The sequence below is a fragment of the Varanus komodoensis genome, unplaced genomic scaffold (genome assembly GCF_004798865.1).
Source record: "Varanus komodoensis strain SLA01 unplaced genomic scaffold, ASM479886v1 scaffold9, whole genome shotgun sequence".
NCBI classification, from domain to species: Eukaryota; Metazoa; Chordata; class Lepidosauria; order Squamata; family Varanidae; genus Varanus; species Varanus komodoensis.
This window is the reverse complement of record NW_025336598.1, coordinates 19,775,096-19,801,655: the sequence shown is the minus strand read 5'-3', so window position 1 is coordinate 19,801,655 and position 26,560 is coordinate 19,775,096. Positions and strand designations below refer to the sequence as shown.

Below are 26,560 nucleotides of genomic sequence, written 5' to 3'. Positions count from 1 at the left end.
AGCCAAGCAAGGACTAAGCTGCTGCCGTTTGCTTCAGCCGCAGCCCTGAGCATGCAGCATTCCCACAAACTGAAAGGCGACCTACCAGGAAAACTCGCCGTCTGCATGAGACCTCGGCGACTAGGGCGGCACCCGTGCTCTCAGCCTTCGCCGGCGCGCAGAATAGGAAAAGCAGAGACAACTGAGGAACGTGGTGGAGAGCTTTCCTCCTTCGCTGCTCTTCTCTTGCTGGCCAGGGAGTGGCACTGTTTCCCCGCGGCGAGGCAACCGAGCGAGGAGGTGCACGCTCTGCCTGAGCCTTCCCCGAGAGCCTGCACAGCCGGGACTGAGGCAGCAACTGGGGGGGAAGGGAGCCGTGAAGGTAGAGCGCCGGTCGTAGTCGGCAGCGGCGGCCTCACAGCAGCAGTGGTAGCCACCACCACCTTCTTCCACAATAACAGCCACCACCGGAGGCCGCTCAATGCTGCACCTTCCGGAGCTGCATGAGGTAAAAAGGCGGGCGAGCGGGCGGCCCCTGGGGTTCGCGTCTCTTGTTGCCGTTTGCTTCCCTCCCCCTTTCTCTTCTGTGCCGGCGTGGCGGGTTTTGGAGAGGCGGCGGCGACCTCTCTTTGTAGGAGTCGGAAATTAACTTGAGGTGAGGGACTAGAGGAGGGGTCCCGCGGTGGAAGTTGAGAGAAAGCCCTGTGAAGTGGATGGAGAGTGGCCTGTGCCCTCTCTTGGGGAAGAGGGGAGCCTCTGAGGGCCCATCCCTGAGGTAGGGACAAGGGTTTGGCGGGGGGAAGGGGAGAGGGAGAGGAGGGCTTATGATTTAGAGTTGGGGTAGTCGTCTGGGGCTGTGTGGGAAATCCCACCCTCCTCCACCCTCTTTCTCTCCTCCTGTTGGTCTCTGTGTCTGCTGATAGTTTTGAGGCCTAACAGTTTAGGCCTCGCCTCCCTGCTTGGTGGAAGTGTCTGGCTCCGGAATCATTGCGGGGCCCGGGATTTTCCTTCCTCTCTCCTTCAGCTCCGCCTTTGCGGGGAGAGGGATCTTTTTTATTTGGGGGGCGTGTTAGAATTTCATTGTGAAACGCGGAGGTAGCAAAAAAGTGTTTGGCTCAGAGCTGCCGCCCAATGAAAGAACAGGCAGAGGAAAAGGAATAAGCAGAAGGAAGCGCAGCTTTGTCGGGGTGGTGGTGTGGGAATCGTGCAACGCCTGGGTTGTGACTTCGTCGGCAAAACGGAATTGGGCCTTGATGAGAATCAGTGGGGCCTTCTTTTGAATCGAGGTTTAGAAATGGGGGGAGGAAAAAAGGTTTAGAAAGTCGCCTCTATTCTGCTGAACTTTTGTTTTCTGACCGATAGAGGCCGGTAGAGGACTGTGGAGAAGAAGGAAACTTTATAACCAGCAGCACTAGGATGGATTTCCCATCTGCCCAACCAAAGCCTCCTGCCGATGGCAAAATCATCTTCTATCCTCCTGGAGTTAAGGAGATCACAGATAAAATAACGAACGATGAAGTGGTCAAACGCTTGAAGGTAAGAACCCTTTTTATTGCTTAAATTGATCTTTCATATTTTAAAATATTTATTACCCTTCTCTTCCTCTAATTTTAGTATGATATTGCTAACTGCTGTATTAAACTTTGAGTAACCAAAAGTTTTGGAATCTTCATGGGAGGGATTTGTTATGATAGTTTTGCTTAACATTTATACTTATTTTATATAGGTGCATTAGTACTACAGTGTCAAATTCATCATCACAACTGTTATGGGGAGAGAGTGTAAATTTTTCTAAGTAGGTTGCTTTATGATTTTTAAACTCAATAGAAAATAGCCTTAGAGTAGTTGAGGTGAGACATTGTACATATAGGTAATAGTTCATTACATTAAGAATTCTTGAAGCCCTTCATTTTATATCTGACACAATACCCACATTCTTTGGTTGACAGGATGTTAGAACAAAGTCATTAATTCTGTGCAATGACAATAGGCAAAAGATTAAAAAATGCTTTATATAAAAGTTCTCATAGCTAAAGAAATAATTACTAAATATATGCACTTTGAAATCATACTTAGGGTTCTATAGATGTCTTGTAAGTTCACTGATAAGTGCTCTTCCTCAGATTCTTTAAATGACAGGGGAGGGGTGGGATGTGTCATCTTACTCTCACAAAACAATGATTTATGCTGAACATAGAAATAAGTTTTTCTGCCTTCTACCAAAACTGTTATGATCTGTTGATGGCAGATAGTTTAGAGGATAGAAGATAAAGACGAGATAATTCAATCCAAAGCTGCACAGAGGAACCTGGATAGTCTACTGCAAAGTGGCAGCAAGGCAGCATCTTTCCTGTTGCTGTGGCAACCAAGGTGCACTCCAGTGCTGATAGCTCAAGTGAGGAGGAATGTGTGGGCTTGCTTACTAAGACAGCTGGACATACTTGAGGCCAGTTGCTGCCTTGAAAAAGAAAGGAGACACTGCTTTGATTGCTTAGGCAACTATAGTGTACTCTGACTCTGCAAACTCTAAAAAATTTTTCAGGAGGATGGGAGAAAGCATTTCTGGGAGCCTGAGAAATGGTAACACATTGTACAATAAATGCTCTGAAAAGCAAGAGAAATGTTAACATTTGCCCTGAGGAACTCAACAGTTCCTCAGCTGTAGATTTGAGGACTGTTGAAAAGCTAAAGAACACTGATAACTCTCAGTTCAGCACTTAAAAGCCAGAGGACTACATTGCTAGTGGGGTGACATTATTGCCATGCCTCTATTGAAGCACCTCCTTTCTTCAGTGCTTTTTCTCTCTTTCAATTTGCAGCTAGGCAATGGACAGCTGGCAACTGTGTGCAAATTAACATATATGTGGCCTCACTTTTTCAGTATGTTACCCGCTCCACTTCACTTTGGCAGCTCAGACTTACAAGGCAAGACACATATGTGCGTGTCCACCTGTGAAAGATCAGCAACAGAAAAAAAACAGAATCTGAAAACACAAAATATGAACCCTTTCATACTTTTTTTAAAAAGTGCTGAAAAAAGTGGCAAGTGAAAAGGAGTAACAGTCAGGGGGACAAAATTGATTCTGTTGCAAAGGATACTGAGGTACTGGAGTATCAAGGGGGAGAACAGACCGCAGCAATCTTGATTATTTGTCAGGCATATTGTGGGTTGTTTTGGGAACAACTCATAGTGCATAGTTTATTCTCAGGCTGTCATGTGGATATGCTCAGTAACCATTTATTTAACACCATAGGAGCAGATATATTTTACCCACTATTTATATATAATTGCAGTGATAGGCTGACGTCTGGACTTTGTGTATAATTAGGTCATCATGGAGTCTGTTGCTTAGTTTACTGGTCAGGGTGTTGGTAGTGCTCATATAAGTGTTGAAATGGAAATCAACTGAATAGAATGCAAGGAAGTTGTTACTTCTCCTGTTAGGAACCTGAGATGTTTCAGATCAAGTCTTCAGACTGATACCCCATCTTTAAAATTTGCCTGTACTTTACAGTTATTATTTATCCCATGCTCTGTCAAGTTTTAACTCTTGTTAACAAAAGTATGTAACAATCTGTTCTACCATGATATGCAGTGGTACCTTGGTTCACAAACTTAATTCGTTCCATGATTCTGGTTGCAAACTGAGTCAAATTTCCCCATAAGGTTCAATGTGAATACGGTTACCCTGTTCCGAACTATATATAATTTTTAACCACAAAAATATGAAACAAAATATAGTACAGTACAGTGTGAAGAGAGAGAATGCTAACCTTGCTTGAGGCAGCTTCTGGCGTGGAGGACAGGAAGGTGGATGGGGAGGAGGTTATTGTTTGGAGGGAGAGTCTGCTACTGTGATCTTGACTAGAGGAAGCCGCGAGCACGTGACAGTGCGGGGAAGATGGCCATGATCGGGTTCGTCACCCAATGCAGAGTTCACGAACAGAAGCAAAATTTTGCCATATTTACTGTTCATGAACCGAATTGTTTGTGAACAGAAACATTCGTAAACTGAGGTATTAATGAAGTCAACTGATGGCGATTTGAGGCAAAAATTGAAGTAGAGACAGTGGAACTGAAGGTGCCAACAGAACCTTAGTGGAAGAGAGTTGAACTCTGCTGAAATAGATGAGTGTCAGCATATCATGCATGTTTGTGTGGGCTTACTTAAAATTAGTGTCTATTTTCAGTGCCTTTGCTTTTCCCCCTTAAATTTAAACAATGTAAGAGAAGTACATATAGTTGTCTTTAATTTTTTACAAGTATTCCAATAAAAATGTGCATAAATCACATTAAAGTTGCAATTCTGTGCATGCTTAGATAGAAAAATCTTTTGGCATCCCCAGGCTCATAATAATGAGAGTTGTAGGACTAACTCTAAACCTAAGCAGGCATAGGATTGCACACTAAGTGCATGTTAATTTTTTCCCTCAAATATATCAGGTCAATTCTTGCAGTAATTGGGACCACAGATAACACGGAATACTTATATTGAATAAAGAAACAAGTTAATAAAAGTAAAATAAATACGCTGGATTAGAACTCTATAGGTCATGGTATCAGAAGTTTTTTCCAATAGAAACTGGATTTTCCTGTAGCACTGAGTCTGATTTGCATTTAAAAGTTTTGATTTAATTCAAATATATTTCAGCAAAGAAACTGTGACTTTGTCCTAAATGCCTTTCTTCACTATTATTTTAATAAACATTTAATAATCTGCAAAGCTGAATATCAATAAAATGCTTCAGAACTATATTTTTCTTTATATTGTAGAAATTGCTTATTTTCTGTTAACATTGTAGTCTGAAGTTTTAATTGGGTAGCATTGTCATGTTTGCATGCTTTCCTAGAAACTGATGGTAATTCTTGAAGTATTTTGCTACTAGTTTTGGTTTTCTTGCACTCTTCCAAGAGCTTCCAGTGTCATTCACATGTTGTCATTTTTCCTTTTGAGCTTAGTTTAGACAAGTCATCTTTATGATGAAGTTTGAAGAAGTTGTGTGTACATCTGCTTCATGGGCTGCTTCAATAATTTTTAATCTCATGATTGAATATCTAGTTCTCTACTCAGCAAGTTGCTAAAACGTAATTGTCACAGAAAAGTCTTTTCTGTGGGCTTGTGATTCTGAACCTACCATCACCTGGCTTACCATGTTTCTTTTCCCAGGTTCAATAATAGTTAGAGATCTGATCCTTAAATGATCAGGTTCACACAGTAATCCATGATTTAGATGGGGAGTAAGGCACATGTACTTGCATATGCAGCTCATTTGTACATGAAGCTTATACTCTTTTTGGCGCCAGGTCAAAACCTTTCTATTAAATCATTATTTTAAAAATTAGTATTTTAATGTTTTAGCAGTCACTTTTTATTTAATTTATTTTTTCTGGTTATATGTTATTTATTATATTGGTATGGATTGTTGTATTCTGATTTTAATGATTGTAAGCTGTCTTGAGATGCCATGCATAACGGATGGCATATAAAAGCTCTAAATAAATAAATTTGTGCCCAGGAAGAGAGAGAAAGCATTCACTTCAGAGTAGACAGTAGTTCTTCACTACATGCATATTGGCAAATGGTTTGCGAAGTTAATTCTCATGTGTAGTGAACCAGGGAACATCTTGATTCATAGTAAAATTTATAGAATCAAGCTTTTTGATATAATTCAGCAATTTCACTTTGGCATTTTCTGCAGTTTCATGTTGAAATCTATTTATTGAAGAATTTGCTTCATTTTTATACTGCCCAATAGCTAAAGCATTCTGGGTGGTTAACAAAAGTTAAGAATGACAACTTCAGTACCAGCAATGGAATTTCCTGAGATGCTAAAATTATTTTCCACTAATTTCTGAATGCCGATGTCTGTCCTTTAATCTTCTGTGTAGGAACTAACCTGCTTGTCCAATGTAAAAAACAAAAAGCCATTGCTGGTAGGTGGTTGTATATGTTGTACTAAGAGATGAATGAGGCCTTAACTAACTTTATTTGGTCTTAACTAACTTTATTTGGTCTTGTGTTTGTATTCTGAATATGAAGGCACAATTGACATCAGGTTTTGTTGTATGTTCTAGTTTTTATGTTTATGTTTTTGTTATGTGACCTGCTGTTGCTCATGAGTACATGTTGAGATGCTGTCTATAAGGAGTGACAATAACATGCTCAGTGAAGGATGGAATGTCCTAGGATCAATGCACTGTATAATTGGAAGCATGGAGATACATCTGGGGATCAGTGGACTTCTATTAGAAGGTGGCTCTTCCATGTCCACTGTGTAGTTTCACAGCAGTGTAACTACAAAGTGAATGTGCTCTGTGGAGTGGTCTAGGTTCAGGTGGACAATGAAGTCCTGGTGGAGTTCCTCAACATCCTCCTTCCTTGAGCTCAGACAGTAAAAAATGTGTTCAGTTTGGTGGTCCCAAATGTGGTTCCAATTTTCAAAAAGGTTAGTAGAAGGGAGATGGAGAATTACAGACCAGTTAGCCTTACGTCCATTGTAGGAAAAACAATCGAAAGGCTCATAATAGTGAGAGATCCAGTGATGCTAGATAGGGAAGGGAGGCTGGCGGCCACACAACATGGCTTCCACAAAAACAGGTCCTGCCAGACAAACCTTGTGGAATTCTATGACAAGATTTCAAGGTGGCTAGATGGAGGGGAAGGAGTGTATGTGGATTTCAGCAAGGCCTTTGACAAAGTGCCCCATGATATCCTGGTTGAGGAACTGAGGAGTTCTGAGATAGACAAGTGCATTGTCTGATAGATTAGGGGATGGTTGACTGACCCAAAGCAGAGGGTAACTATTAGTGGGGGATCATCAGGATGGTGGCCACTGACAAGTGGGGTCTTCCAGGGCTCTGTCCTGGGGCTGATCCTGTTCAGTCTTTCCATCAAGTGACACAGAAGAATGGGTGAACAGTCTGCTGATTAAATTCACAGATGATACTAAAACTGGGGCATTGGCCACAAGTGAGGAGCAGGTATTGCATAACCAAAAGGATCTGGACAGACTATGGAAGTGGGCAGGCAGGAGACAACAGGATGGCATTCAGTGTGGATAAATGCAAGGTCTTGCACTTGGGGCATAGGAATGGGTGTCATAAGTACAGATTAGGGAACAAGTGGCTGGAGAGCAGCACTTGTGAAAGGAATCTTGGGGTGCTGGTTGACTGCAGGCTGAACATGAGTCGGCAGTGTGACGCGGTGGTCAAGAGGGCAAATGCCACCCTTGGTTGCATAAACAGAAGCATGACTTCTAGATCTAGAGAGGTATTACTACCACTCTGTACGACTCTGGTGCGCCTACAATTGGAGTATTGGGTTCAGTTCTGGGCCCGTTGTTACAGGAAGGGTAGAGCCAGGTTAGAGTCTGTGCAGCGTAGGGGGACAAGGATGGTGGCTGGATTGCAGGGAAAGCTGTATGAGTTGAGACAGAGGAAACTGGGCCTTTTCAGCCTGGAGAAGAGGAGACTCTGAGAGTATCTGTTGGTGACATAGAGGTATATGAGGACGTCACATGGAGGTAGGTAGAGACCTGTTCTCTCCTGCAGAGGGTGCGCTCCAACAGAGCCAAGCTCAAGGAGCCAAGGTTTAATTTGGATGCCAGGAAGTACTTCCTGACAGTTAGGACCTAAGGGTATGGAATGGGCTTCCACGGGAGGTGGTTGAGGTCCCATCGGTGAGGATTTTCAAGGATAGGCTAGACATGCACATGATAGGCATGTCATGAGCTGAGCTGGCTAGAACCAGGGGTCAGACTAGATGGCCTGGAAGATCCCTTCTGACTCTGTTTCTATGATCAGTGCATGTCAAGCAGAGGCATAACAGATGAGGAACCATTGTTCTAAGTCAGACATAAACGCGCTCCCCAGAGAGGTCCGCCTGGCGCCGTCGTTATTTGTTTTTCGGCGCCAGGTGAAGACCTTTTTATTCAAGCAGCATTTTAACTGTTAATATTATTGGATTTTATCTGGCCAGGGTGGCTTATTTTATACTGTATTTTTGTATTTTTAATTTAATGTTTATATTTTTGATTTATATTATAATTATTTTAACTTGCTGTTGTAAGCCGCCCCAAGGCTTCGGCGAATGGGGCGGCATAAAAATGTTTTAATAAATAAAAATAAAAATAAAATAAATAAATTTGTTGGAAAACTGTAAGAGTTCTGTGACTGTCTATGGCATTGCTTTTAACTTGCAGATATGTTATGTGCTGTCAAGTCATCACAGTGACCCTATGAATGAAAGCCCTTCAGAATATCCTATCCGTTACAGCCCTGTTCAACTCTTCCAAATTCAGATTGGTTGCTTCCCTAATGGAGTCAATTCATCTTATATTTGGTCTTTTCTTTTTCTGCCTTCAATTTTTCATAGTATGATTGTCTTTGCCAGGGAATTTTGCCTTTTACCTGAAGATATAAATCTAAAACACTGTGAGTGAGGAGTAGAGCTGAAATTAAATGGTCACATCAGTTTGCTACTCCAATTTGTAGATTATGAATTCAAGGTGGCTGCCTTTAGAAGCATGATTTCTTTTACTGTTTAAGAAGAAGTGTTATTACAGCTTAAATAATCCTTTAACATGAAATTAGAAGAGGGAAAACAAGAACTGCCCCTGCTTGTTGTTAAATACCATTTCTTCTCAGAGTATGCCCCTTATTTGAATGGATGTGAGACATTTGGGAGAATCTGAAATCTCCTTGGGCCTTTAGTTCAGTCCAATTAAGGACAATTGCACAAAGTTTGGAGGCTGGGTATGCAGTAGCCGCATGAAACACAGTATTTCTGATAATAGTAATTTTTGTAGGGGATGTTGGTATATAGCAGGGATAGAGGGCAGTTTTTGAGTGCTGTGTCAAATATTCTCCCAACCCTCTAGTGGCCAAATGATAGCAGTGGGTTAGGCCATGTGCCTGATACCATTTGCTCCCTGGCCAAAGAAGTGACTCAAGCTCCTCCAGCTGGCAGCTTGGCATTAGGGGCTTCATCTGGGACTTGCCTTTCACCAATAGGGGAGGGCACAGGAGGTGTTAAGGGAAATCCCTACTGCTAATTTCTGGGTACTGATCAGAGATAATAGTGTAGATCCCTCTCTTTGCTACCTTAAATCTAGCGTGAGACTGCAGATTGCACAAATTAGCAGAACCTAGCTTGGGTTACACATTGGGCCTGCAGCAATCTCATCGCTTTAGTATAGAGCTTCAACATCCTTGGTTGCCAGATTAGTATTCATTGCCAAAAGATTATAATTTATTCAGGAATTCAGTGACATGTTACAAATTCAGATAGCCAGAAACCCCTTCAACATCAGCAGCTACTCCTTTATCAGCCTCATTAGTTATGGTGTCAGAATTGTTTCTGAGGTTATTTCTGAGTCACATTTTAGAAATTTTAAAAGTTATGCCCATTGCATTACTATGCGAAGGTGCTTTTCAGTGGCCAGTTTGTTGTTCTGGTACACCTTGTTGATGATTTACTGACATTTTTTCTCTCTGTAGCCGATTTTATATTGTTACTCAGGTTAAGACTTGTTGGTCTTCACCAAGTGGTATGGCAATCAAAAACGGGGTCAAGCAACTACTGGTGTTGCATTTGTATAAATAATAATAATAATTATTATTATTATTAGAACATTTCTATGCCTTTTCTAAATTAAAAGTGAGATCCTGGCTGTTGTCTCCAGTATGGCTGGGAGAGAGAGCATTTGTGGTGAAGGAGCTCAAAGCTTAGCTGACTCTACTCTGCACGATGCTTATCAAGTTTTTTTTAGTTAAATTCCCCCTCCTCCTCCTCCTCCTCCTAATATATTGCATTGTATCTTGCTTCATTATGGCTTTCTGTTGTGGAAAAGATGTCCTCATGGAGGAGGAAAGGGGAAAGAGAGAACATTTTGATACTTCTGCAAAAGACAGGTACTTCCCATTCTACTCTCTCCTACCCACTACAGTAAGGGCCATAGTTGTTATACATGATCAGAGGCAGGCCTTCTGTATTTTTACGTTGCATGTTCCAGGCTTGAGTTATGTCTCAATTCTTGTGAGGAACTTAATTAAAGAGACTTAATTCCCTTGAGCAACTTAAGTAAAAGAGAATGTAGTTGTGTGTGTATGAAACAAGTGTTTGAATGATAGAGTTTATCAGACAGGAAATGTGCTCTTGAAGAGTTTCAGGGCAAACTAATAAAAAATACTAAAAGATAGCATAGTACATATTTGCCTTTTCAATAAAATCTACAAGCTGTAGTAAAGAGGAATGGAGTAGCTCATTAGAATGAAATAGTAAAAAACTACTTAATGTGATAAGGTGAAAATGCTATATGCTGTGGGAGACAAGTGACTGAAGAGAGAGACATGTTTGGCAGAGTGTATCACTGATGGGGATAAAATGCTTTAAAGGTAAAATCTATCTAAAGATTATTTTCTGTTTAAGAGTCATTATATTCCAAAGGTTATTCATCATGAAATAAGGATTAGTTTTCAATTATGTAGTATGAGGCTGTATATTCATGTAACATTAAATTTTTTGATAAATGAATTACATTAATCCACTCACAATGTCATGTTCTTCCAGAGGTTTCTGTAAGATTATTGGGCAATATTTCTATCTAGAAGGTATTATCATAGCTACTTTGCTTTACAATTGTGAAAACTGTGAATTTGTGTCTGCAGAGATCACATGCCTCTTTTTCACAGCAAAAATGAATGTATGATTTCTCAACATACGTAGTTGAGAGAAGAGCTTGTCCTTTGCAAATCTATGTACACAGAATCAACCACTTATATCTTAAGTGCTAAGTTTAAAAAACAATCAATGAATAGAAGATAGTTAGGAGTGGAATAGATCTGCACAAGAAGCTAAGCGTGAGGAGGGAGAGGCAAGCAGTAAAAATGAAAGTGAAACCTGTTGAGCAGAATACTCTACAAGATCTTTTTGTTTATAATATGATGTGTATCATACTATTCATTCCTTGGAGAAGAAAATCTATAATGGCAACAGGCTGTGAAAGAGACCCTGTTTGGGAATATTTTGCTTAAGTTCCTCTGTGTATGAGTAAGGCAGGCATGTGTGCAAAGTATGTAGAAAATCATGATTTAAATCAAGTCTTGCTTACTAATGATATAAATTGTGATTTAAATAGATTTGATTTAAATCAAATCCACCCTGATTTTGCCACAGCAATGTATTTTTATTTGAAATCAGGTAACATAGCTCGGAGGAGATAATGCATTGAAAACCAATATAAAGAACATGTGGATATTTGCCATCTTCAGGTTTTAACAACCTGATCTGCCTGGATGTTTTGGACTTCTGCTCTCATAAAGCTGTCGTTTAACCATGCTGGCTGGGATTTATATGCTGAAACACCTGGAGGGAACTAGATGGCCTGATGTGGATGTAGGGAAATAAAATTTGGGAACATCTAACATTCTAGATGGCAACTAAGAGAGGGTCCTGGAATTCAAAGGACTGAAGGCCGCAAGGCACCTGCATTATTATGTTGGCTGGCTGTTTTAAAAGACTTGGTAAGAATTCTCCCCCCCCCCCCAAATATGGGAAAGGCTATATATAATTTTTAGATAATCTAAGATATTCCAAGTATTTTTGTAAGTCCAGTTCTTAATAATTGGTTTGTGTTGAGCTTAGTAGATCATACTGAAAGTGTGTTCAGTATTATGCTAATACTATTCTTACTGGATGGTAGATTTTCACTGCTTTCAAATGCTTGGAGTTCTCAATAGCTGTGATTTTAGCTTAGAATATTTCTACTCACTTAGAGCATATTTCTAAGGAACACCTTAATTCCATTATGTATAAAAACCATGTATCAATCCCATGTTATAAATTTTTGTCAAGCTCACAGACTCAATTACATTTTATAACATTCTTAACACTCCTTATATGGCTGTGTATTCTCTTTGTGCAGCTTCTAGAGAAAATGTAATTTTGTGAAATTCAGTAGATGAGTTGCCAAACATTGAAGACTCTATCTTTGTTATAACTTTTCAAACATCCATTTTGGTTGCACAGGACAACAGTTTATGGATTGTTTAATTCATGAATGTTTGGAGTTGTATGTGAACTATCTTCTGCCCTCTTGCTTTGTATACAATTCTTAAACTGCCTAGGAGCACCCTATTCCTCTGTTGCCTGATGACAATATCTGAACCAAGGACTTTGAGTTACTGAGGGACACAACTGAGAGTTTAAATTCCAAAACAAACCATATGTTCAAATTTATTATTATTATTGTTATTATTATTATTATTATTATTATTATAACATTTCTATGCCGCCCCTTGCCGAAACCTCGGGGCAGCTTACAACATGATAAAATACATTGAAATACAATAGTACATAATAAATTACCATTAAATATAAAAATACAAAAAAATACATTGATTTACAAATACAAAATTAAAATTATCAGTATAAAATAAAAATATAGGAGGAGAAAGAGAAGGAAGAAGAAGTTGCCCAGGCCAGATCATATGTTTTAACAATTGAAATGATGTTTAAATAAAAAGGTCTTTACCTGGCGCCGAAAAACCAGTAACGACGGTGCCAGGCGGACCTCTTTGGGGAGTGAATTCCATAGGTTGGGCGCCACCGCAGAGAAAGCCCTCCTCCGGGTACTTACTCTCCTAATTTCTTTCATGGAGGGTTCCCGGAGAAGGGACTCTCCCGCAGATCTCAAAGGGCGGTCGGGCATATACGGACGTAAGCGCTCGTTCAGGTAGCCAGGACCCAAGCCGTTTAGGGCTTTGTAGGTCATAATCAACACCTTGAATTGGGCCCGGACTTCAATGGGAAGCCAGTGAAGCTGATGGAGGACTGGCGTCATGTGAGCATAACGCCCCGTCCCCGTCAGCAACCTGGCAGCTCTATTTTGCACCAATTGAAGTGTTCAGACTGTCTTCAGGGGAAGCCCCACGTAAAGCGCGTTACAGAAGTCTAGGCGGGAAGTCACCAGCGCGTGTGTCACCGTCGCCAGGCAGTTGTACTCCAGGTAGGGGCGCAGCTGATTAATCAGCCAAAGCTGAAGGAAGGCGTTCCTCGCTACCGCTGTCACCTGAGCTTCCAAAGAAAGCTCCGGGTCAAGGAGTACTCCTAAGCTGCGGACCTTATCTCCAAGAGGGAGTGTTGCACCATTCAGGACCAGGTCAAATCCACCCTCTCCGAAACCCGATCCGCCAACCAACAGGACCTCCGTCTTGTCTGGGCTGAATTTAGGGTTATTTATCTCTCAGTAATGCAGAACTATGGGTTTGGATGGCACTTCATACAACCTAGGAGCAAGGCATTCCTGGATTGTTTTGGAAGCTGAATGCAAAGTAGAGATGACAAGTATACACATGAAGCAAACTATTTGATTGTCAGTTGGTGTCCAAGCAGCAAACGAGCATAACATCGTTTCGTTCCTGGGACTCTGTTGCATATTGTAGAGAATAATTGAAAGAATTAATTTGGGATATTACCATACAATTGCTTTATCCATTCATTATATTTAAAATGTTTTTCTTTATTCCCAAACCTACTAGGTTATGCAAAGCACACAGGCAATAGGAGCAGATGAAAGAAGAGAGAACGTTGTGGGTTCATGATGCTTAATAAAAATCAGAGATAGAATTAGAGTTCTGTGGGGAAAAAGGTTCAGAAAGTTTCCATGAGCAAAAATATTGGACACTAAACATAATTTTAGTTAACCCCCAACTTCAAAAAGTTTCCAACACCTGCTGCAACTGATCATGGGTTAATTAATCCACAGCTTGCTTTTTTTTACATGGGAACATCATTGTTACATCTTCAGGTGCTTCCAGAAGAGGCTTTCACCATGCTAACACCTTACTGTTTTGGCAAAATTTTTCAGGAGGTTCACATGTCATGGTCTTTCACTCATAGCCTTTCTAGGTTTTCCTACTTTTTTCCATTTTTTCTGTCCCCCCCCCCTTCTGTTAAAGAGAAAAGGACAAAATAATAGCACATCGTCATGTAATTGGACACACAAAGAAGCCTCCATCTAGACAGTCCATAGTATCAGAGATGGAATGCCTATGTGCAGCAGTTGCTGGGAAGCATGGGCAGGAGGTGCTTCTGCATTGATATCCTGCCTATGAGATGCTGTGGGCAGCTGACTGACCAATATGTGAATGAATATTGGATCAGATGGATCTTGGCCTGATCCAGTATGGCTCTTATTTTCTTCTGGAAACATCTTGGGTTGACTTTATTGAATACAAGTGGGAGTTCCAACAGAATGAACTATTTCTCTTCAGTGCTCTAGCCAGTCATATATATCGTTTTTCAATATACTTTGTTCAGTTCTCCTTTTCTGTTTTTCTCTCCTGACTGGCAATCAACAGTCTGTCCACTAAGTATATACAATCCACACTGAAGCTGATTTGGGTCTTCCCTCCTCCCTAAAGATGTTTCTTTTCTTCTGTAACCCTCATGGTTTCCTGAAGATCCTGGTGCCTCATGGGTGATGCTGTTTTTACTATATGAGGAATAGCAATCAAAGTTGATTTTTTTTTAAATCTTGCAAGTGTGTCTCTTGCCATGTTATGGTTTACATCAGTTCTTTATATATTTACAGAATTGTCCCATATTAACAGCTTATAACACAAAAAAGATAAGAAGAGAAAAATAGCTATTGCAAAATAGCTATACACAAATTTAAGTCTCAGATATCCTGAGCAGCACCAGCTGTGCCTGCATAGCCAAGTTTAGGCAGTTGCCAAGCTAATTTCTCCTTCTGTGGAGAAGTGAAATTTCATTCACGTGTGTTGAGTGGGGGATGTGAGAAAGGTGCCCATCCCTTGACAAGAACAACTGGGATCCTTACCAGTGAATGGGATTTTCCTACACTCCAGCTTATTTTGGGCAAAAGGATCCCAAATTGTAATTAATGTAATTACTGATGTAATTAATGGGCATTCCTACAAGCTTCCATGACACTTTGGAGAAACAAGGTCCTTGGTGGAGTGCCTTATTTCCATCCAATTAGTTTTTAATAGGTCCGGCTCTCCTTATCCCTTGTGAATTGATGGGAGTAATTGTATTTATTTGTATGGAGGTGGAAAGAGAGAGAAGAGAAGGAATGAGTGGGGAGCTCACAAAGAAGTTGCCTACTCACATACACAGGCAAATTAGTGTATAATTTATAATTAGCAGATAGATTAACTGTGGGTTATTTAATTTTTGACGTGGTTCAGATGTCCATTTGGGGGTTGAATATTAAAAAACACTATGAAACACCTTGACATTCACTATGGAAAACCTTGGATTAATTCACCCATGATTTGATGTTATATGTGAAAGTGCCTGTGCTAACTGGCTTATTTTTTTAAAAAAAGGCAATAATGCTTACATGTCTTTTACTTTGTTTCCTGGGATGATTGTTCTTCAGCCTTTCTTTTCCTTGATCCTAAAGGAAACAAATAGTACTTTTGGGTACTTTCCAAAGGCTGCAACAGGACTGCAACAGAGGCTGAAATAATTAAAATCCTCCTGTCCTCTTGCTGCATCCTTCATTTTCAGCAGCAGACCTGATGCAATTTGTGTTAAAAATACTGTGCATGCACATGTTTGATTATATGTGGGACTGCCCTTGTATATGATCCAGACATTCCAAAATAGTTCAAAATAGAGCTGCCAGACTATTGACAGGGACTGGTAGATGAGAACATATCACACTGGTCCTGTATAAGCTGCACTGGCTACTGGGCCTGATTTAAGCTATTAACAAGAACATACAATGCCCTACATGTTTTAGATTATCTAAGGGAATGTCTCATTCCATATGAGCCTGCCCAGACACTAAGATCATCCATGGAGGTCCTCCTGGAAAGAAATGAGGAGGGCTGTTATGAGGAGGAAGGCCTTGTCTGTGATAGCACCCTGATTATGGAACTTAGTCTCCAGAGAGGTGCACCTGGCACCAAGGCTTTATTTGTTCCCATGCCAGGCCAACCCTTTTTATTTTCCCAGTTTTTTAAATCAATAATGTATTTTAATTAGTTACAGCAAGAACTGGCACATAGGAACTTTTAATTATTTCATTGTAGAAATAATGTTTTTATATATTTTGTCTTATGTAAGCCATCTTGAGATTTCATAATTTGACAATATATATTTTTTAATAAATAAGGTGAATTGTTATGTTTCAAGAAGATGTACCATGAAGCATGCATTTTCCAAGGCCAGTTTCAGCCCTGGAGTCTTATAAACAGAGATGACTATTCCTTAATACCTTAAAAGACCATCAGGGAAGAGTTCAGTGGACCTCTCTCTTCATAGTCCATTTCCTTCTCCCCTTTTTTTAAAACTGCAAGCAGATAAACTTTCATGAGAAGGCTTGGCCCTGGAGAATGCATGCCATCATGTATGTCTTTGTTTAGTGAAGCTACCCTTTCTCCCATGAGATGATTCAAACCAGACTTCCCCAAACAGGTCTCCTCTAGGTTTCTTGGACTCCAACCCCCATCATTCCTGACCATTTAGACTTGCTGGCTAGGATGATACTAGTCCACCATATCTGGACTGCACCAGGTTGGGTAGGTTTGGTTTAAAGGTGAATGAGAAAGTGGGAAAAATCAGGTGCTTGTGTATGAACATTTGCAGTGTATCCAATTCCATTATTTTAACGGAATACAAACTCTCAGAACTGTTATGCATACCCATCTATATTTTTCTGAACTTTGTTTTGTGGATAAGCAAAACAGGAGGAACAAAATGTACAAATGACAGAAACAGCTTTATTTCTACACTGTTTGTCTTCTCTCTGTTTCATGGGACTGTAGAAATTTGTGTATGTTACATTTTCATAGAAATAGAGTTAATTGTTTAATAGATCATTAGACTTGTTCTGTTCAAAATATGTAAATTGTTGAATTCTTTACAGATTTTCTTAATCATTTTATGTATTTCAGTCCCAAATTTTAAAAGTCCCCTACATGTTAAGTATGTAGAACAATGGTGGGCAAATTACACCCTTCTGGAAGTTTTGGCCTACAACTCTGGCTCACCAAGATACTGGTGGAAGATCCTAGGAGTTGAAAACCAGAACATCTGAAGGGTCACAGGTTACCCAGTTCAGTGTAGGTTACCATCTCAACCACTCTCTGGATTTCTTGTCTTTCTGGTTAGGTATAGAGGTTACATATAGCTGCCATTATCACTATTTAAAATGTATATGTTGGAAATATGTGAAGTTGTCTTACCTATATGTGGTGTTAAATGACTGGGGTGGGTAATTGGGATAATTGTATGCTGGGATATATGCAGTACAGAAAGTGGAACAGTGGGTGTGTGGACAACTCTTTTCTAAATGATATTCTGGCTTGATTGCATCTAATGATAAGTCACCTTGTGCAAATTTGTCTGTGGAGTTTCCTGTCATGGCAGCCCCTACCATTTTGAAAATTTGGGTCACAGTGGGGATATTGTAGCTTCATGTAACATGTGAACCCAGTGAACATGGATTGTCTGCATGAGTGACAACCCATCTGTAACCTTATAAAAACCCATAAGTTTTCAGCGGCTTCTCAACCAGGCCAACCACTCACCTTTCCTGGGTGCACCTGTAGCAAGAAGGTGCACCCCATTGTGCCCCAAATATTCAAAATGGCAGTTGCCATGTGATGAGAAGTGAACCAAGTCAGTGTGTAAACTGATTAGATCGTTTTACTTAGAAATTGACATAAGCAACTGTTTTCCAAATTATGGCAGATATCTTTGCATCGTGTTCATTTTTCAGTGGTCAGGTGCCTCATTTTGACCAAAGTAAAACCAGCTTGATTATATTTGTTGTGCATTTGCTTTGAAAAGAACTTGTGTCTGAACACGATGATTTCATTGGTCCTCAAGGAAATAACTTCTCTGGACTGATTCATTTGTATCTTTGAGGTGAATTGGAAATGAAAGTATTTCATCAGCTATAGTAACTCTCTTGTCATATGCTCAACAGTAATTAATGGCAATCTTGCACATGCAGCACTGCTGTAATGGTCTCCTGGCAACATTGGGGAAAGTGTCAGGAAACGAGGGGCCCTTAAGGACTCAACAAATCCATCAGCCTTTTATTTGGAATGAGAATTGTGCCTTGGTTAGTTCAGATAGTCCTGTGATCTGTTAACTCACTGCCTCTACTATATTCCACTTTCTGAAAATAAATTAGATCAGAAAAATGGCAGTTTTTAATAACTCTCTGATGCTAACAATATGAGCAACAATAGATACTTGTAAGTACAAATAAATGTCTGAAAGCATACTTACAGTGTTTATGTTTGGTTTACAGAGAAGCATCAGTACAGGAAACTATTTCTAATAGTTGATAAGAAATAAAATAGAAAAAAGCAATAAAGATCTGGTTGAATATACATCAGATGACATAAGGCTAATATTGTATTATTTTATGGCGGTATTTATTGTTGATTGTAGAGGAAATGTACACCACCCAACAAACCTTACCAAAGCTAAAGGTGCAGTCTATAAATTTTAAAAATAACTAAATAAAATAGAGATAATCCTAGTCAGTTATCAGTTCTCTGACAATGGTATGCTGAAGATAATAACAGCAACAACCAAGGATAACTTTATCTAAATGTAACACATCCCAAGTTTGATCTTCTTATACCTGCTCCGCATTATATGTACCAATTATTAGTATCCAAAAGGTTTCTTAACATCCAGAACTTAACATAAATAGGGAATTGAACTCTTGCATAAGAAAAATGTGTAAGTTGGGAGCTAAATAAGTTGAAAGCCAGTGCAGCGATGGTTATGTAGTTGGACATGACCTGGGAGATCTAGGTTCGAGTCCCCAGTTGAACATAAGATACACTGGATAATGTTGCACCTGTCACTTTCAGCCTAACCTATCCCGCAGGTTTGTTGTTGTGAAATAGAATTATACATGCTGCTTTTGGTTCCTCAAAAGAAGAAAAAAGATGGAATGCAATGGGATAAGAAATAAATTCAGGTTTTTGACATTGCAGTTAGGTAAACACATAGATGCTTGCAAACAAATTAATGCCATTAATGTTAAATGTGATCTTTTCCCAATAATCCTTCTAGTTTGTAGGTCAGATCCCCACACATGACCTTTTGTGTTTCTAGCCTAAGAACATATAGTAGCTGGTTTCAACAGTTTGTATGATGAAGTAAGCAAAAGGAATAATTTTTTTCTGAGGCAGTGATTGAACCATTGAGTTGTGTTTAGAACTTTGAGGAAGTTCATTGAATCTGTGGGGTCAAATCTTAGGGTTCAGTGGATCTACTCTAAATATTATTAGAAGATCCAATCTAGTATCAGTGAGTCTGTCAAGATCCACTGTATCTTGGGTTAAAGTATTCTAAAAGTCAGAGAAATAATAGAATAAATATTGTGGCTTATGTGACATGATTTTTTCATTTATGAAAACCTGAATCAGGTTTAAGTGTTTGTCCCTTCTTTATGCCCCCAAATTAACATTGTCTCTGCATTTAGCTTAGAGCCCTTCAGTCGGAATGAAACTGTTAGATAGTTTGGCAGATCCTGACCATGTTTGCATTGAATTAAACTTGACCCAATTAATATACTAACACTGCAGTCTGTGTAGACTTACTAAAATAAGACAAAGGTTCTGAGTAAACATCAGGATTAGCCTATAAGGCAAAATGACATGGCAGACCTGATTTTGAATACCCTATAGCTTACATTTCAGGAGAAGAATGGCTAAGAAAAATTAAGGAAAGCAAAATAATGGATATTCATTAATATTCTTTAAAAATACTTTTCAGAAGTTTTGATTACAGTCCCTTGAAATTAGTATTTTATCTCTTGTTGAGGTGAACTAAATCATTCTGTTTGATTTAACAATATTTGCACCATTTTATGGAGGACTCCAGAATTTACAATGCAGCTAAATAAGCCACAGTTGGAGCATTGCTGGATCTCAAGAGGCTGCTGCACCATGGAGACAGAAGTTACTCTGCTATGGAGACAAGTATAAATTGAGCAACATATGAAACTGAATGCTAAGCAATTGAAAGATGAAAAGAAACAATCCACTGTAAACCAAGGTTTGCCTGATATACAACTGGAAACTGATACTGGCTAATCCAAATCATAGTTTAGCATATCTGAACTGAGCCATCAATTATTTAGTATTTAGCATTTGTTTCCTAAGAAAAAAAATCTTTTTAGAAAGCTCTCAAGCAATGTCTGACCTCTTTTTCTTGGTCTTTGATTATGAAGTATTGCTCTGCCATTGAGTATTGCTCATAGACCTATTACAATATTTTAAATAAAAGTATTGCATTAAAGATAATTACAACAGGTAGCAGGATGTAGCGTGTGTGTGGTAAAACTAAAATAGTAAACACCTGAATTAGAAATGCTTCCTGTAAGATTTTCAAAAAGATATGCTTGGCATTAGAAAATCAAAATGTAATGGTTAGGTGCTGAAATATTCCCACCAAAAGCAAAGTTGATAAGAAGAAATATTAATATTGTAGGCTAGAAAGAGTGAGCATTTAAAATTATCAAATGTATCACTTTAAAAAGTTGTTTTATTATTTCAATTTGCCCCATGGCTGCAGCTCTCTTTTTGTTATTCTTTACGACAACCATATTGTTTACTGAAATATCTATATTCTTATGATATAACTGAAAACTATTAAATCAAAAAATTTGAAACTCATACTGTAATTAAGCTGAAATGTCAGTTTAGATTATTCTTGTAGTTCACTGATGGGAAGGGAGAAGCATCAGTTTGTTTATAGCTGTTTTATATGCTAAGGGAAAACCACTCTGGAACAGAAATAAAGGAGCAGCTGAACAACATACCAATAATTTGGTTTCAAATACATCAAGTGTCCTACTTTATTAACATCCTAGTTATTAAGTTTTACTCCTACTGGATTTGGGATATATGTGAAGATCCTCCGAAGACAAGGGATATAATTGTGGCCTTGTATAATCTTTTGTTATATTTGGAGGTTATCACAAATGGGTTAAAGGTGGCATGGGGAAAGAACTTGGGATAAAGTATAGGTCCAGAAGAGTGGAATACAAATTTGCATAACTGGCATGTTACAGATTTGGCCTTTGCTGAGTGTTTTCAAACTAAAGTCTTCAGCTAGCCATAACTGATTAATACAGTGCAAGCAAAGCATATACCAAAAATAGTTGTAGGAAGATTCAATTTTCAATTTCTACTATTAAGAATTAGTAAAGGAAAAACCTTTTTGATCTGTTTTTCACTCCTGTAAGAAATATATTTCATATATATCTTTCAAAACATAACTTGCATAACATGATTGAAAAATATTTTTGTTCTTAAACTTATAGTCATAATAGCTTAAAAAGGAGAAATTTCATTTAAGTGCAGGAGGTAACTCCTTATTCAAAGTTTGCCAGTTAAACAAACTTAAGTCTTTTTTTCTAGTCAGTCATATTTTGAGCTTCTTGCTGTATATACCTTACACAAGATACTATGCTCATTAATTGATGAAAGTGAAAACTAGTAAGTACACTCTTTTGACCTGGCATAACAGTTTTTTTGTTCATTATTCAAATAATTTTTTGATCTAGATGATAGAGTTTTGACTCAACATTTTCTCTTCGGATATCATCCAGATCCATTTTACCATCATTTTTCATGTCAGTGACTGGAATTTAATTGTGAACTTGTTTGTGAACCTTTCCTTCCCTTTAATAACAGTCGCTGCTTTTTATTTATTTACATTCTCAAATTCTTATTTTTCATGAAACATTTTTCACTTGAATTGTATAAGTCATCTGATGCTGTTTTAAGACAGATGGATTAATATTGTTTCAATGATCTTCCCAGCAAATCCAGTAAATTAAAATTAGTTATTTCCTATAAATCCATTGCAGTCTGCACAAGTTAAGTTACTTAAGTAAAAATCATTAGCCCTACTTGTATGACTGGATACTTGTCAATTGTGGCATGCTCCCACATGTAATGAGTTTTTGTCAGGCTGTTTCCAGAGTTTCTGAAATTGGTGGACATACTTTACAAGCACATTTAAAGTTTTTCCTTCTTTTGATGTGAAAATTAAGAACTAGCCTGGAACTTTCTACACAGGAGGTCTGGTCTTGTAAGCTATATAAATGAACAAGTGTGATTATTGCTTTAGCTCAGAAACTTACACAATAGAATGATGCTTTTATGGGGCAAAGCAAGAATGATCAGTTCTACAAAACATGTTATCTATTTATTTCCATAAGAAGATAATTTCCATCCTGCAGATTAGCATGTCTCTTTGCAAGAGTGTTTCGGGATTGTTGATAGTAGGTTTAAGAACTTGCTTTTTTTTTTTTTTTTTGCTACTTATACACCTTGCTCTGGGACTGTCAATATCACACTATAAGTATATATAATAAATTGATGGATAACTGGATTATGTTCCCAGGTTGTAGTTCTGTCATTATTAGTAAGGATGGGGTGTTTTAAATTTACTCATGTGAATGAAAAGGAGAGTTATGTTCCATTGAATAATTATTGACATGACAGGAAGGGTCAGGCATAAGTGTTCTTTGTTGTTTTTTTTAAGAGGGAAACCTCCTAACATAGCATATAGTCATACTGGTTAGAGTATTGCACTACAACCTGAGTTCTAGTTTCTGTTCAGCCATGAATTTCATTTTGTGACTAGCCACTGGCCCTACCCACATTGCCTTGGATGAAAAATAGGATCTATATAATGCAGACAAACATCTTCATATGCAATCCTAATAATATACTTAAGTAACTCAGAACCTATGAATTTGAAAGCAAGAAAGGCTCATCCAAAAAATAACTAGTGGTTCCTACATACTCGGCAGAATCACAGATACACAGTTAAATGGCCATTTATAAATGAAAAGTGACTTTTTAAAAATAGCCCAACAAGGTCCTACACTCAGTGACATCCTGCAGCAGGGTAGTAGAACCATGGAATATGGAGGATCAGTTAGAGTGGAGAGTGAGAATGCAGAGGGAGAGAATTGGCTTGTTTGAATCCCTGATGGCTTATAAAAAGAGGGAATTAGAATTGGAAAGGGGCAAGCTGTAAGGGGTGGTTTGAGGCAGGGAAAGAAAAAGTTTTGCTTTTTCTTTCTCTTCAGAAGATGAACAATCTTTACTTAATTAACTAACTGCCAATAAAGCCAATTCATTTTTAAAAATAAAAAAAACTGCAGAAAATCATTGTTACAGGGGGAGGGCCTCTTAAAGAATGCCATCCTGTCCCACCCACCTGGAGAGGGAAATCTCTCCGGCATTTTCTTGCTGTAAAGAGGAGGCACTGGTGAGTTTGAATGGGGTAGGAGGGGTTGAGATATTCATGGTTTTTCCAATTTCACAGGGGGCCTGCACCCCTAACTCCCATAAATATGGCGGGCCAACTATATATGATCAGACTTACATACAAATTTGACTTAAAGATGAATTTCCATTTTCATTTTCCAACTCGTTCATGACTGGGGGACTACCTATTTAGCAATAAAACATGTAGGTTCAGTGCTTATAGCCATTCGCAAAACTGAAAAAGTGTGGGGGTATAGATAAAAATATCCATCTTTTCCCCTTTCTGAAACCATGCACTGTAAAGCTCCTTATATCAGCTATATGTAGCTGATATAGCCAATGGTAACAAGTAATGGGAGTTAAAAACCAATAATTCTGGAATCCAACAAACTGTCCTTGGATCTGGGGACACGCTGCAGATTTTGAAGTGTTAAGAAACTGAGAATTGGGTTGGATTGTGAAGATATTGCACGTTTTTGATAACCATAAGCTTGTGTGTGTGCAGTGGCACGTGGAGCATGAACCAAGCACAATCTGAGGTAATTTTAAATAGGAAATAGAGTAGTAGCTGTATCAGGGCCAGACTCCTATCCCTTTACTGCTTAAAACAATACCTTTTTGTTTGGATGGTGCTCAAGTTGTTCTATATTGTTGATGTATCATTTATAGTTACTTAATTGTATACATATTTATAATTGCCAAAAATACATGGTGGTGAAAAATGAGTCTCTTCCTATAGGCTTACAGTCAAAAATGGCAGAAAGGGAGAAGTGATGGAAAGGGAGAAGGAAAAAACCTCAACTACCAGTTCTCACAGTGTTCCCAAATTAAAGCACCTTCTGCTATAAAACCATTTCATTTCTACTTTCTTCTACCCTACATAGTCACCAACAATCTCTCCTTCCAACCTTTTGAATAAGTCTTAATGATGGACTGCAAATGGATATAGGTAGTCACCCTTTCCTGTCCCTTAGTTTTTAGGAGTGTGGCCACAGAATGGTATGCCTATCTTATCCCATCAGTTTGCTTTAATTTGTTTGCATTACACAGAGCCCATTAAGTATAGCTGTCATAGATCGCACATGTCAGTAGTTCATCTGGCATTTCATAGCCACAGTGTATTTGGTTACAAAAAGGCTTAAGAATTGCTTGACAAAAAATAGCCAGAAATTTCCATCAGCAGCTGCTAACCAGAAAGGTTACTGTACTAGTTTAGAAAAAGTGACTAAGTTTAAAGAGTATAGATAATTTAATTGATTAGTTGGTGAATACCTTCTACTTTTATGTGACAGTCAGGATCCAAGGATATTAGATGGTTTGTCTCTATAAGTGAACCATCCCTGCAACTCACAGGGAGTCAGGGAAGGATTAATGCTGTAATGGTTACATGTTATAAATCCAGGTGCCAGCTCAGTAAGAATCTGGTCCCCAAGTTCTTGGGAATTATACGGATCCCTTTGTGATGTACTTTGAGGAGTTATCAGAGATTATGGCCTCAGGGATGCCAGAGGTAACAGCAGTGCCTGGTTAAGAACCGATACCTTCAGTAGATAGTTGGCCTCAGGGACTCCTAGGAGATTGGCCATCACCTCCCCCAGGTTGGCTGACCAGTGGTGGTGGGGGAGGGGGAGGCTGGGGACCAGAGAAGCTCTTTGTTCTTCCTTGGAGGGATCCATACTGCTGCCTGCTACCTATGTTGAAGAATGCTGTGAAGCCCTGTGCACCCTGCCTTTGTCAGAAGTAGAGTTTCTGTGTCTAGCTGAGGCTAGGGTTAGCTTCATTGTTTTCTAGTCTGAGGGGGCCTATAAGGTCCTAGGATTGGGGGTGCTTGGTTGTGAATTGTACTAGTGCTGCTTCCCAACTTCTCTCTCCCTCCCCAACCCTTTACCCTATTTTATTCCTTTTAGTCTGGATGATTTAGTCCCCTCCACCCCATGTTTTTTCCTTTTAATAAACTTGTTTTGTTACCTGAACTTGGGTGTTGTGTACTGAATCCAGTATCTGGTCCAAGGACTGAAGTATGAAGTTCATACTTCAAAATTCTGGGTGGAATGTTGACCTGTTGGCTAGAGGAATGGGAAATCCCTGACAGCTTTCTGTTACAGTATATCACAGAAGTGAGTGCACCTCTCACTTTTTGTACCTATTTTATTACATCTTTTCATGTGACAACCCTGAAGAAATGACACTTTGCTACAATGTAAAGTAGTGAGTATACAGCTTGTATAACAGTGTAAATTTGCTGACCCCTCAAAATAACTCAATACACTGCCATTAATGTCTAAACTGCTGGCAACAAAAGTGAGTACGCCCCTAAGTGAAACTGTCCAGATTGGGCATTATTAGCCATTTTCCCTCCCCGGTGTCATGTGACTCGTTAGTGTTACAAGGTCTCAGGTGTGAATGGGGAGCAGGTGTGTTAAATTTGGTGTTATCACTCTCACGCTCTCATACTGGTCACTGAAGTTCAACATGGCACCTCATGACAAAGAACTCTCTGAGGATCTGAAAAAAAGAATTGTTGATCTACATAAAGATGGCCTAGGCTATAAGAAGATTGCCAAGACCCTGAAACTGAGCTGCAGCACGGTGACCAACACCATACAGCAGTTTAACAGGACAGGTTCCTCTCAGAACAGGCCTCGCCATGGTCGACCAAAGAAGTTGAGTGCATGTGCTCAGGGTCATATCCAGAGGTTGGCTTTGGGAAATAGACGTATGAGTGCTGCCAGCATTGCTGCAGAGGTTGAAGGGGTGGTGGGTCAGCCTGTCAGTGCTCAGACCATACGCCGCACACTGCATCAAATTGGTCTGCAGGGCTGTCGTCCCAGAAGGAAGCCTCTTCTAAAGATGATGCACAAGAAAGCCCGCAAACTGCTTGAAGACAAGCAGACTAAGGACATGGATTAGTGGAACCATGTCCTGAGATCTGATGAAACCAAGATAAACTTATTTGGTTCACATGGTGTCAAGTGTGTGTGACGACAACCAGGTGAGGAGTACAAAGACAAGTGTGTCTTGCCTACAGTCAAGCATGGTGGTGGGTGTGTCATGGTCTGGGGCTGCATGAGTGCTGCCGGCACTGGGGAGCTACAGTTCATTGAGGGAACCATGAATGCCATCATGTACTGTGACATACTGAAGAAGAGCATGTCACAGTGTCCAAAGGGAGGGGATCATGGAGACTGGGCTGCAGGGCAGTATTCCAACATGATAACGACCCCAAACACACCTCCAAGACGACCACTGCCTTGCTAAGGAAGCTGAGGGTAAAGGTGATGGACT

General features: G+C 39.4%; 1 protein-coding gene across 2 annotated transcripts in view; it reads left to right on the top strand.

Annotated features, from left to right (window-relative positions):
- Positions 1-288: 288 nt before the first annotated feature.
- The window catches only part of PDS5A (PDS5 cohesin associated factor A), a 68,738-nt gene continuing 42,466 nt past the window's right edge, over positions 289-26,560 (top strand). The window contains exons 1-2 of one of the 2 annotated variants that reach the window (XM_044418234.1): positions 289-487; positions 1,342-1,515. In XM_044418234.1, the coding sequence (XP_044274169.1) occupies positions 461-487; positions 1,342-1,515 (201 nt within the window). In that variant the 5' untranslated portion in view covers positions 289-460. The remainder of the gene's footprint in view (positions 488-1,341; positions 1,516-26,560) is intronic. The other variant, XM_044418235.1, reaches the window with a different exon arrangement.